The sequence below is a fragment of the Hydra vulgaris genome, chromosome 10 (assembly GCF_038396675.1).
Source record: "Hydra vulgaris chromosome 10, alternate assembly HydraT2T_AEP".
Classification (NCBI taxonomy): Eukaryota; Metazoa; Cnidaria; class Hydrozoa; order Anthoathecata; family Hydridae; genus Hydra; species Hydra vulgaris.
This window is the reverse complement of record NC_088929.1, coordinates 39567105-39581421: the sequence shown is the minus strand read 5'-3', so window position 1 is coordinate 39581421 and position 14317 is coordinate 39567105. Positions and strand designations below refer to the sequence as shown.

General features: G+C 26.4%; 1 protein-coding gene across 1 annotated transcript in view; it reads left to right on the top strand.

The window, feature by feature from the left end:
• LOC100198304 (LIM/homeobox protein Lhx1) overlaps positions 1 to 12582 on the top strand; it is a 32165-nt gene extending 19583 nt beyond the window's left edge. Inside the window, exons 3-5 of the mRNA XM_065807994.1 lie at positions 11078 to 11287; positions 11529 to 11669; positions 11790 to 12582. Of these exons, the coding sequence (XP_065664066.1) occupies positions 11078 to 11287; positions 11529 to 11669; positions 11790 to 11869 (431 nt within the window). The 3' untranslated portion in view covers positions 11870 to 12582. The remainder of the gene's footprint in view (positions 1 to 11077; positions 11288 to 11528; positions 11670 to 11789) is intronic.
• Positions 12583 to 14317: the final 1735 nt, after the last annotated feature.

Here is a 14317-nt window from a genome sequence, read left to right as displayed (position 1 = left end):
GCTTCAGGAACTGTTCTGGGAAATATATAAGAGAGAGGGCCTAGACAGGGAAAAAAGATACTAAAAAAAAAATTAATTAAATTATAAAAAATTTCGACTCAATTGTAAAGTTTCATTCAAATTAAAATACAGCAATCCCAGTAAATTTATGAATCCTTTTATTTTTATTTTTTATTCTTTCTTGAAGAAGTGATACAAACAAAAAAATGTACATAAGATGCATGTACTAGATTTTATTTGTGTTTGTACTAGCGGTTTTTTCGTAATCTATTTTATTCTTTCCGTTTCAGTTTTTCTTGTTACTATTTGTAAAGAGAAAGGTGTACTGCTATTTTCCCTCAGAATATGCTCTGTTTATAAGGTCTAGAACTAACTTAACGGCTCTCTACAGTCAGTAACAACATCAAGCACCTTAACTGTTGCTCTAAATTCTAGAAAAAAATCGTTGAATTTTCAAAATACTGGTGGAATCTTCATCCATTGAGTTTCTGCCTTTCCATCCTTAAGTATGTCAAAAACTAGCCACAACTTTTCTGTTATTAATGGAGTCAAACTAATAGGCTCGTCTTTACTAAAGTTGAGGATATTCAATATAGCTTGGTCCAATACCTGGCGCTCCAAAAGAAAACTGTCACTTGGACATCTTTATAAACCATACAGTTTTTGGCCATATCACCACGTTCCCTACATTCTTATCTGCTATGGAAAAAACTACAAAAGTGGGATCTAGATACCAAGTATATTTGAGAATAGAACTTGCAACAGCTTGAGAGCCAAGTAGATTCCATTCCTCAAACCTTTTCATTTGCCACTAAGCTTTCATATCCTAACAAATGATATTGATTAACATTTTGAATTACTTTAATCAATAATAAGCTTTCTAACTTATTTAAAAAATACTAAAAGACTGATACCCGTGTTGGTGCCAAAGAACATAACTCTGCTTTTAAAAACCACTCTGAATAGAAAAATAAAAATGAATAAAGCCATACCAGTTATTTCTTTCTTATGCTCTTCAGTCAAGTTTTGGATTTCATTCATTAAATGATACAATTTTAAGTTGTATAACCTTTTACCATAAACCTTGAATGGTGAACCAGTCCTGGTAAGTGAAATTTAAACCTATTTGATGATAGAACCATTTGTGTAAGTTCAGCTAGCTCATGGTATTCTTTTCTAATATTTCTGTCCTAAAAGGTTTTGGGTATATTATAAATTTGTAATAAATGTTACTTTTTAAAAATTAGATTTGATAAAAAATGAATAATAATAAAAATATTAATTTTTTGAAGATCTTTAGACTGATCACATTATGGCAAAACTGAACAGCAGCTAGTTTTGATTACATACCCATGTTCCAGGTGGTATTATTATTCTTTTCAGTTCCTTAGTTTCAGCATCTATACTATTCCAGTTTTGTTTTAGAACTTCAAATAGTTTGTTTTCTGGACCAGAAGTTTCGCTGCTTGGGTAAATCTTATAGAAAGTGTCGCTCAATTACACGATGCATACTTGCAATCAACAACTAGGGACGTTGAACTTGTTGAATTAATCTTATGCAAGTACCTTGCCATTTTCCTGTATTTGCTGAAGTTGTGTCAAAACAGAGACATTTAACCTTATCTTTAAATCAAAAAAATTCCATCAATTCTACAACAGCTTGCTTTTGATTAACCCCTGAACTAGAATCTATTGGAGGAATGCCAAGTAGTTCTGTTTTCGCATCAATCCTTACCAAAACTGCAATTCATTCTTTTTTAAATTGCTTTCCCTTTGTTAATTCATTAACTATTTTTCCATCAAAGTGTATAGTCATTAGGAACCTGGTAATATTACAGTATTTTTTTGTATTCTTTTATTTCTTTTACCCTGACAGATGTTATGCTCTCTGCAGCTCTATAAGGTGTGGATTAAGATCAATTAACGTTTGCTACAGAACCACCAGCCATGACAATAACACTTGTAATCAATGCTGTTAGTTGGTGAGGTGTTATATCTTCTCCCACTGCTGAATGAGCGGTTGACTGAAGAATATTTTTAGGAAGAAGAACATAATTTTTAACATTATAATGCGCATTAAAATCAAAATCAACATCTGTTTCCTCGCCTAATTCGTCGCTAGTGTAACTAGTAGAACTTTGATAATCATTCTTATATAATTTTGCTGCCGGATTTCTATTTAATTTTGATGTGCATCATTTACTTCTTACTACAGAATACTCATATCTTTTATCTCTACCTCAAAGACATCCTTTTCTTTCACTAAGCTGGTCTTTTAAGAAAGCAATATCTTCTTCTTTGTCTTTCACTTTTCTCATTTTATCTTTTAATATTTCTTCAAACATAACATGAGGATGTTCTCCAATTAAAAATACTTTATTCAATTGCCCTTCAAACAAATGTTTTTTTTTTAATTTCAGCAGGATTTGTTGTGTATCTTTGATCATTTCATTCACACCTTCAACAAATTTCGCTTTTTCTTCACACTCTGATTTTCGTAGAAAGAGATAATATTGAATAATTTTTTTTGCTGGAAGTTTTTCGATTAACTTTTTAACAAAAAATATTTTATCCAATCTAATACTTCTAACATTTTTTTTTCGGTGGCATTATATTAATTATTTAAGTATATAATCTAAAAGAATTAATATAAAATATATTTCAAGAAAACATGTTAATTACTAAAAAATTTAAAACTATATTTAAAAAAATATTAAAAAAATGTACAGTGTAAAAATATTTTTATTTGTTAAATATTTATGCATTTTAGGGTTTTTGAGTTTTTATTTTATTTTTTTAAGTGAAGAGCCCATTTTATTTAGTTTGAATAAGTCTTAACAAACATAAATATTAAAAAAAAAAAAATCAAAAATATTAATCTCAAGACTTTCTACAAACAGTTTTAAAAATGGTACAAAACGCCCTAAAAATTGCCCCTTTTACCCCTGAAGGGACCCTTAAGATTTTAAAAAATTAAAAAAAAAATTTTTCAAGAACTAAATTATGGTTTGGGCAGATGATAAGCTAGAGCTCTTTTTTTTGGAGACATGACCTTTTTTTGAAACACTTTTTTTGTATATAAGTATTAAATTATTAGATATGTTTGAAACGAATGATGAAACTCCCGTTTGGATACAGCAAACAAAAGTAATTGCAAAACTGCAGAATGTAAAACTGGAGTTACTCTTTCCAATCCTGCTTAGAAAAACTGCTTGTTTAGTATATGACGCTTTAAGCGTTAAAAATAAGAAGTCGAGAGTGTTTTGTAAGCATGTAGATGCTTATGCAGCATTCAAACATTTATACAAACAAAAATTAAATATAGGAGAGAAAGTTAATTTGTTTTTACCCAACTTGAAAGGATTGGCTTATCTCGCTAAATTATCAGAAGAGTCTGTTCGATTAGCATCTGTCGTTGGATTACCCAAGTGTTTATCAAGATTTGGAGGCGTTACGGATCTAATTGATGTTATGATATCCAAAGTAAGAGCTACTTTGAACAGTGTATGCGTAAATGATGCTGTTGGTTCCGTAATTTGAAATCAGGCTACAAAAGTTCCGTTGGTGTGTTACAACTGCAAAGGGTTAAACTATGTTGCAAGAAACTGTTTCCTTGCAAAGAACCTGGCTCCGAAGAATATGTTTCGATGTTTTAAATGTGGGAATAAAGAACATGTAGCTTCAAAATGCATAAAGACGCAGGGAAACAATTGTGGAATTGGTGCATTGTCTATTATTCATCTAAAAGTTAATGATATGTTAGCAAAAGCTATAGTAGACACAGGATTTTCAAAAACAATCATAAATTAAAAATTGTTGTCAAGTAATCAAATTAAACCCCAGAATCCTCCGGAGGTAGTAACTTTTTACGGTAAAATTCATCAATGTAATGGATCAGTGGTTTTTACAATTGAGGTTGCTGGTATCCAAGTACAAGAATAAGTTATTTTTTGTGGATTTTCAACAATTTGGATTTAATGTGATGCTTGGAATGAGTTCCATTAAATTACTAGAAGGAGTCTTTATTTCCCCATCTGGAATCGCAAAGTTTGGGTTCAGCTCGTGTGGAATGGCAGTTTCAAAAAAAGATAAATTCAATAAAGTTGAAATTTAAAAACAAGACAAATTTGACCGATGCGTCAAACCAAAGTATGCAAGAGCAGAATATGAAAACGAACTAAGGGATTAGATCAATCGTAAATAGTAAGTTAAGTATGACGAAAATAAGATGGAACCATTTAAAGGGCAAATTGCCATAATTCCCAGTATCCAACAAAATGAAGATAATAAAGTCAGACCCGTTTTGGACTAGAGAGAAGCTAACAGTTTTATTGAAACGTATACAAGAGATGCTGATGTGAGTGTTGAGAAGCTAAGAGAATGGAGAAGAATGGGAAACAAACCAGCGATTATTAATTTACGCAAGGCTTAACTCCAGTTAAAAACTCAGGAATCTCTTTGCCCATTTCAAAAAGTGGTTTTTTGAAACAAAAAGTATTGTTTGACACAACTTGGTTTTGGATCGAATATTGCGCAAATGATTATGAAATCTGTTGTGAGAGCCATTATTTATCAAGACGAATTGGTGAAGAGGGGAGCATCCACTTACGTGGACAACATTTTTGTCAATGAGGAAGTAGTGAGTCGATTATGTTAGAAGACGTTTTGAAAAATATTGTTTGGAGAGTAAGGAAGGTGAACAGATTGGATGTAATGAGATTCGTATTTTGGGATTACGTTTGTACAAGGTTCGTGGCAAGTTGATGTGGTCCAGAGAGAATCGAGTTGATTCAACTCCAAAAAAGTTAAACAGAAAAGTAGCGTTTTTCGTTTGTGGGCAGTTAATAGGTCGCTAACTCAGTAAGTAGATCACCGCACTTCCCCCAGATTCAAATCTAAATTAAGGTGTTTATCAGTACTTACGCATTTTAATATATTGGATTTTGTCTGTATCTTTTAGAAGTTATTAATTTAAACCATAAATTTAGAGCTATAAATCTAAGATCATTTAACAAAATTTCTAGAATATTTAAAAAAAAGAATAAAATTAATTCATGTAATTTTAATGTCGGTGATAAGACAAAATAATGGCTTCTATTTGCCCCGCCAGTGTTTTTATTTATAAACTTTTAAATTGTAAAAGCTATTGAACGGCAAAATAAACAAACAATGTCTTTATCAGACTTTTATTAAAATTTATTCTTGAAGTTAGCTGCAATATTATTATTGTTTTACATTCATTTGATACAAATATACAGACTCTTTTTAAAAATTATTTTATATTTACGTTGTTTATAACACTTTATTTTAAGAAGTTGCAACTGAAATTCTATTTATTGTAATTTCAAATTACAATCAGTATAAAACTTAAAACGGGAAATTTTGTCATTTTTATTATTTTATTTTTTTATTCTTTTAATTTTTTTATTACCATTTTTGTTACTCAACATCTTACAACTGTCTTTTTTTATGATATTATTATGAATTGTTTCTTTTATGATACGGGTATATAGAAGCGTTTCTAGATGTGCCAAGTTATTATATACAAACGCATTGTCAATTGCAAGCATTACAACTTTAAAGATGGCAACGGTAAAAATGGCTTTAGCTTTAACAAGAATTTCTTTTAGTATTTAAAGCAATAACATATTTAAAACTTTACTTAGTAGTCATTTGTGTATTTTTTTGTAGAATAAAATAAATATAAAAATGATTGATAAATAATAAAATAAAAAAATAGTTAATAATATAAATATAAAAATAATTGATAAAAAACAATATTAAGATGTTTTAGTATATAAAAAAAACTGTGATTCTCTCTATTTTAAACTTAAAACCATGATTTGTTTATATTTTTTAAACTCTTTTTCTAAAAATATATGCGTGACATTTCATTAATTTTTGATAAAAAAATCTTAACTTAATTTGGAATTGCTCTTAGATCTAAGTATTCAATTTTTTTTCTGAATAATGCTAAAATTATTTTTTTATAGTGTATAAAAATAAAATTTTTATAGTGTATAAAAATATAATTAAATATAAAATATAATATTTAAATATTATAATTAAAATTAAAATATAATAATATATAATATTTAAATATTATTATTATATAATTAAATATTATATAATTATATTATTTATATAATTATATTATTTATATATAATTTATATATAATTATATTATATTATTATTATAATAATATAATTATTATATTATATAATAATATATATAATTATTATATATATATAATATATATAATATATATATATATATATATAATATATATAAAATAATATATATAATTATTATATTACATATAATATATATAATTATATTATATTAATTATATATAATTATATTATTTATATAATTATATAATTATATAATTATATTATTATATAAAAATATTATATAATTATATTATAATTAAATATTATATAATATATAATATTTAAATATTAAAATTAAAATTAAAAATAAAATATATAATTAAATAATAAATATAAAAATAAAATTTTTATAGTGTATAAAAATAAAATTTTTATAGTGTATAAAAATAAAATTATTTTTTTATATGTGAATGATTAAAACACATATAATTGACTAAAAAGTCAAGTGAAATGTCCAAACATGTACTGTGCTTTTTAAATATTTGATTTGGATGCTCTAAAAGACCTCAAAAAAATGAAAGATATCGTTTTTAAAAAGCAGATAAAAGTAACACCTTAGTTATAATGGATTACTATCAAGATAAACTAATGGAAACTAATTCGAATGGAAATCTAATACTTTTTATGTAATCCCTGAAATTCATAAATGTAATGAAATTATTAAAAAGGTTCCAGAATCTAGTTCTCTATTTATCAAAAGGAAACCACCAAAAGATTTAAAAGGTTGGCCCATTATTGATGGAATAGAGTGACCAAAATTGCATCTAAGCCAACTTCTTCATATAATCATATCTCCTTTTGTAAAGAAAAAGAAGGCTATTGTAAAAGATGATTTTTAAATAAAAATTGCTAGAATAATAGATTTAGATAGTGTCATACTAACTTGTGACATTGTAAATCTATACACAAGCATTCCACATAATCTTGGTCTACAAGCATTAAAATCCTGGGTTGAAAAAATAAAAACGTATATATACGTTTTTATTATAATACGTATATATACGTATTATAATGGCTAAAAGATTTACCGATGTTCATAGATTTAGCATCTTTCATTCTTAAAAACAATAATTTCTACGTTGACGATCAATTGTTTCGCCAAACTACAGGAACAGACATGGGCACAATTTTTGCACCAGGCTATGCTTGTCTTACAATCTGAAAATTGGGTGACTATATCAATAGCAATTTAAAATGCCAACCAATTTTAACTAAAACTGACCTTTTACTTATTTGATAATAAAGGAGTAAAAAAAAGTTTTTTTTTAAGTATTTAACCAGTAATTGTCTACAAAAACCCAGCAAACTTGCTAAGAAAAATACCGTGCTCAAAATTTCACTCTACATCATCTTTCAAAAAAATGGGACCATTCAAATGCAAAAAAAGTTGATGTAAAACCATTCGGTTATATTTACAAGAATTAGAAAAGTTTGAGACTTATTTAATGCCACTATTTGGAACATTTAAAAGTCACTTTACATTTTATATCAAAAATGTCATTTATTATCTAAAATATTTATCATGTAATGGAGCAAGTGCCCAAGAAGTCTTTATGGTCTTATCACAAAGCATCGCGGAAGAGCATTTAATAGGAAGTTTACACGTACTTCCCAACATGCCCCCAGAGGTGTGGTTTGAACCACGGATCTTACGCTTCTGAGGCAAATGCGCTACCACTGCACCACGGCTGCTATATATATATATATATATATATATATTATATATATATATATATATATATATATATATATATATATATATATATATATATATATATATTATATATATATATATTTTATATATATATATTTTATATATATATATTATTTCTATATTATATATATATATATTATTTATATATATATATATATATATATATATATATATATATATATATATATATATATATATATATATATATAAGTTAGTAAAAAACAATTATCTAACTTTTATCTTCTACTTTAAGTTTCACCATTAAAGTAGAAAATAAAAGTTAGATAAGTGTTTTTTACTAATTTATTATTGCTCTGTTCTTTAAGAACATTGAGCACTCTATTTGTAAAATACACTAACATAATTTACATATATATATATATATATATATATATATATATATATATATATATATATATATATATATATATATATATATATATATATATATATATATACGGTTTCCGAAGCTATATTTAAAACTCTAGAAAAGTGCGAAATTTTTTCCTGCGCATACGTATAATATTTTCTCACTTATTTAAACGACTAAACGACTGCGTGTTTCAGCCATTTATATATCTTTTTATACTTTTGCCTGTTGTAAACATTTTTAACCGGCGAAATAAACTAATATCTAAAAAATCGTAAACAAAAGCTTAAATTATGTTCATCATTTTCTGAATGGCTAGAAGTTTCATTGGGGGTGCCTCTATGATCAGTTCTTGGACCATATATTTTAGTACAATTATAAAAAATTTTTATTTATTAAAGAGATTGAGGTTTGCCATTTCGTTGATGACAATACTTTCTATTTTTGTCATAATAGCAAAACATCAAACTCTATTGAATGGTTTAAATTAAACTATACAATCGTGGATCCCAAAATATTTCAATTACTTATAATTGGTCTAAAATATTCAAACAACTAATTTTTAATGTTTGGAGAACAATGACAAACTCATTTAAAAATACAAAAAAGCACACATAAATATCATAAGAGATATGATTTGTCTTTGGATGAACTTTTAAAATTAGAAAAAAGCTTGAGAATCTTCAAAAATTGCAGTTTCTAATCATTGAAGTTTTTAAAAAACTTAATGGTTTAAGTTTTGTATTTATGAAGGATTTATTTATAAAGAAAAATTTACCATTTTAATTGAGATATTGCAAAAAACAGATTTTACTGCCCAAGGCTCTAATCATTAGAGTTTTGGGTTGAATGATTGTCATTGAGATGAAGAAAGAATGAAACGTTGCCAACTGCTGTTGAGTTATTTGCTGCATAGAGTTAATAATTAAATGTTTCTACTTCGTGAAAAACTATAAAACTTAATCCAAAACTTAATCCAAAACTTAATCCAAAACTTAATCCAAAACTTAATCCAAAACTTAATCCAAAACGCTCTTTCCATTGAGAAAAACCGTATTAATTCTATAGTATGCGTCATGTAATTGTAATTCTACAAAAAGCGTTCACTTTTACTTCAAAGGAAGATATAATGTAAAACTGTCTTGAACTCGGAGATAAACCATAATCTTTCTTTTAGGAATAACGAAGGAGATTAAAAAATATGTTGAAAGATCCGGCATACAGAAGCTATATCTAAGCTAGTGTTACTATTAGGTTACACTATTGCACACTTAAATGAGTTTTACGATATCAAAAAATTTCATTTCAAAAGTGGTAAAACCTTTTTAAAAAAAAAATTGTTTATTCTAATGATCTATCTATGTTATCAAATTAGGTGTGTTCCTTCAAAAAATTGGATCTTAATTTTGTTGTATGTTTGGTATTGGTAGAGGATAGAAGTATTTAAGATTGTCATGAACGTGTTTAATCCATCAGCATTAGGTTTATATGTTTATCATAAGGTAATTGTACAAGACACATTTCAAAACGTAAGAAAGAAGAAGAAAACACTTTTTCAACTGTTTTAACTCAATATAGTTGACCTCTGACCTCAAATTTATCAGATTTTGGAATAGATAATTTCTTTGTTCAGTTTCTTAAATGATGAAATTAGTTATAAACAACATGTAAGTAAACTTGTTGATCTTTTATTTACGGATAAAACTTTTTTTAAAAAAGAAAACTATTATTAGACATCGCTATAATGGTAGCGCTTTCGATCAACACCACTGTTCCAATATTTTATTATATTTTATATAATATTAATAATAGTTTATTCTCCAAGGTATATATACGAATGTATTAAAACACTGAGGTAAGTTAAAGGAAAAAGTTCATTTGTTGAAAACTATTTTTTTTTTTAATAAAAAAAAGAATACTCTAATTTTAAGTTTTTAAAAAATTTAATAGTCAATTGAAGTTTTGTAAAGTGAAGAATAAAGTTTAAAAATATTTTTTATTATATTTAATAGATCCATAATTTGTCCTCAGTTTGCAATTAAAAATATACAAAAAAAATGACAAAAAGTGCTTTTGAATGATAGAAACAATGTTTATTTTTTCTATTTTAAATATATTTATTTCTAATAGTTCTGAAAGTATATCTTTTTTTGTTAGATAAATAAAGTCAGCGTTTACTTAAAACAATTATATTAACTTTAATTTATTATTATTTTATAGGTTTGCCTCACCAAAACAATCTGTATCCCGTAGTTTTATTATAATTATTTGCATTTATTAGAATTCATTCAAAATTAATATATTTTATTTATAATTAAATAATAATAGTCATTACAAAATTTTTTATAACTAAAACATTTTATAACTATAAAACTATTTATTCTAAAGTTTATTGATTTTCTTAATTTATTCTAAACTAGAAAATCAAATTGATTTTGGTGATAAGACAAGCTATGTCTTCTACTTCTCGCACCTGCTATTTATATTTATATTATGTTTTTACGACTTGCATAAATTTAAATTAGCAAAAAAAAAATTTAATAATAATTTTTAAATTTTAGTTCATTTAAGGGGTGTTTGTTTAAAATTCCTAAAAATATTATACTGGCTTGTTTTTTAATTAATTTATTAATTAAGATATGAGGAGGCAATCTTTAAGGAAGGTTTTTTTATGAAACAAAATATTGTTAATTTTTGCAACGTTAAGTAACAGTTTGTTAGTCCTAACCAAAGTCACATAAAATGGTTGTACTCGATGTGTTTTATATTAGACTTTATACTTTATGTAGCTATTCAAAAAAACGTATTTATATCTTTAGGTTCAGAAATTAGAAATTTCATTTCCGACGAATCTTTAGAAAAATCTTCCAACGCTTCCATCGATCTAAGTGATAATGAAGATGAAATAAATAAAAGTCGAGGTCCACGTACAGTAATTAATTTAAAACAACTCGAAGTGTTAATAGAAACATTCAAAGTAAATCAAAAGCCATCACGTCTTGAAAGAGAAAAATTGGCAACTAAAACAGGTTGTTTTTTTTAAATAACTTTTTTTAATTTTAAAGGTTTTTTTAAATTACAAAAATAATTAGCCATGATTATTATATCTGTTGTCACACAAGTCTGTTGCAATACAAATGTATCATTGAACAAATAACCATCGAATATTATAGTATCAAATGCATATATAAAAAATAACTTTTTTATATATGCTTTTGTTACTATAATACTAAGTTTTACTATATTTTTTTCAATTTTGGCGTCATCTAGGTTTGACTACTCGAGTTATACAAGTTTGGTTTCAAAACAAAAGATCAAAAGAACGTCGATTTAGACGTCAATCATTGTATGAAAATCGTCTTAAAGTAGCCATGAGCTATCAATTTTTTAAAGCAGAAAGTCGCAATAAAGGTTACACGCTTTAATATTTTTATATAATGAGGATTGCTTTTAGATCTCCTGGCTTATTGTTTTTTTTCCGGAAAATGATATTATCACTCATATAAAATAGTTTTGTACATTTTTATTCAGCTACTTCAGTGCAAGAATGTAATCCATTGACTTGCATCAACGGCAACTCTGTATTAAATACAGAACTTTTATTATTTTAAAATATTAAACTTCAATATCTTACGACAGTGTTGCAGACAGTATCAAAAATGAATATATTACAACAATATTCGACGACGAATTTTAAGTTGCTCGACAACCAATATATAAATAGTTATTTAGAATATTACAACAACTTTAATACATTTAACTTTTGCTATCTTTATTCAACAACCTTTTGGATGCTCATAAGTATGCTTTGTCAAACAGTTTAAAATATCAAAAAGAAAAAAACACGTTTGAACTGTATAAAAACCAAGCGAGTAAAAACCGATAGTAAGTAAATAAGCGAGTAAAGTGTTATTTTGCACTTATATCACAAAAAAAAATTAATAAAATTTATCAATTCTGTATTTTGTTTTTATATATTTATTTAATTTTTGTTGTATTTATATATTACTATTTATAGTTAATAATGGAATGGGATCTAAAATTTTACCAGATATCTTTCAATAACTGGCCAAAAATGTCATTTTGTTTAAAGCATTAGCTTGTCGTGATAAGCTGATGCTTAATTAAACAAGATAACTTTTTGGCCGGTAATTAAAAGATATATGGTAAAATGATTAAATGTATAAAATGTTGAATGTTTAATCTTGATATATCAACTTATAAATTGTGAAAAAATAAAAACCTAACAAATTATTGTAGACAGTATTTGGTTTTAAACAAACCTTGTGTAATATGCTATTTTATATATTAGATTTTATCTAGTGAGTTTTCTTTGATTTTTTAAGCAAATAATATTACAGATTTTCAAGAGTAAGGAAATTTTTTTCTTGTTTGATTATGTTGAAAACGAAAAATATGGAAGTAAAGAAATGTAAAGCAGTAATATGCTGATCAAAATGAAGTAAAAAAATGATGTAATTTAAAAATAGTAATATGTTTTTTGTTGAGGGTTAACGCCAAGTCAACCGTATGACAGACTCAAATAACAGGTTTTACAAGATTTTACGAAACAACTTAAATAAAACCAACAGTTAGCTTTCAAAACATAGCTTGTCTATTTTCGATTTAAACTCATTAACGGACTGCGATTCAACAACTGAAGTAGGCAGTTGGTTCCATAATTTCAACACTCGATTTGCGAAGAAATTTTCACTAAGATTATTTTTGAAATAAGTATCGGTAATCGTGTGATGTGTGATCAGTAATCAGTAAAATAGTTTTCTTAAAACAGCTAGTTTTTAATTTTTTTTAGGAGGAACCAGCCATTCAATCTATATTTTTATAGCAATTAAAAAATTGTATCAAATCTTTTTCTTCTTTCTGATAGAGTTGTTAAATTTAATGAGCATAATCGTTTTTCATATTATAGATGTCGTATTTCCGGGATGAATTTTGTTGCTCGTTTTTGTGTGTTTTCAAGGATATTTATATCTTTCCCCATGTGAGGTGACCAAACTTGAATTGCATATTCAACATATGGTCTTACATGGCTTATGTACAATTGTCTAAAAGATGATTTGGTTTTGTATTTAAATATTTTGATAATAGACCCAGTCTATTATTTGCTTTGGCTACTGCTGATTTAATTTGAACTTCCCATTTTAAATCTCGCGAAAGTATTACTCCGAAATCTTTTTCCAACTCAGCAGTTCTAAAAACTTGTTTAAATTCACCTTGCCTAAAAGTATATAAATGTTTTGGATTTAACATGCCAATGTGCATAACCTTGCATTTATCTAAATTTAATTTCTTCTTTAATTCGATATTATCTTGTAGCTTCGAAGTATTACTTCTTTCATCTAATATTGCAATAACTTTGCTATCGTCCGCATATAGCTCGCATGGATTTTAAAGTAATGAACACAAATAATTTATGTAAAGATTAAACAATAGCAGACCAAGAACGGATGCTTGTGGGACACCACTTCTGACTTCTAGCCATAATGAATTAACATCACCATATATAACTCTTTGACTTCTACTTGATAAGAAAGATCTGATCCAAGTTAATAAGTTCAATTTTATACCATAAGCCGATAACTTTAGTGTTGAACAGTATCAAAAGCTTCAGCATAATCGATGTATAAGACATCAACTTGTTTTCTGTTTGCAATTGAAGACGTTACAATATCCATATACTCCAGCAAGTTTGTGGTGCATCTTTTGCTTTTAACAAAAAAACCATGTTGCTTATGAGATAATAAATCATTTTTATTTATAAGATTCGCTATTTGTTTACTTATTATTCTTTCTAGAGTCTTACAAAGAACCAATGTTTAAAAAACCGGGCGACAATTACATGCTTTTAAACAACTGCTCGTTTAAACAACGAGGAAATATTTGCAAGTTTCCATGCCCTAGGTTTCTCTGCTTCATTTATTGATTTTCTGAATAATAAAAATATTGCCAACCCAAGTTCTTTAGCACATGACTTTAACACAAAGGTATGCACAAAATCCGGACCCATTGATTTTGTTGTATTTAAGTTTAATAGTTTG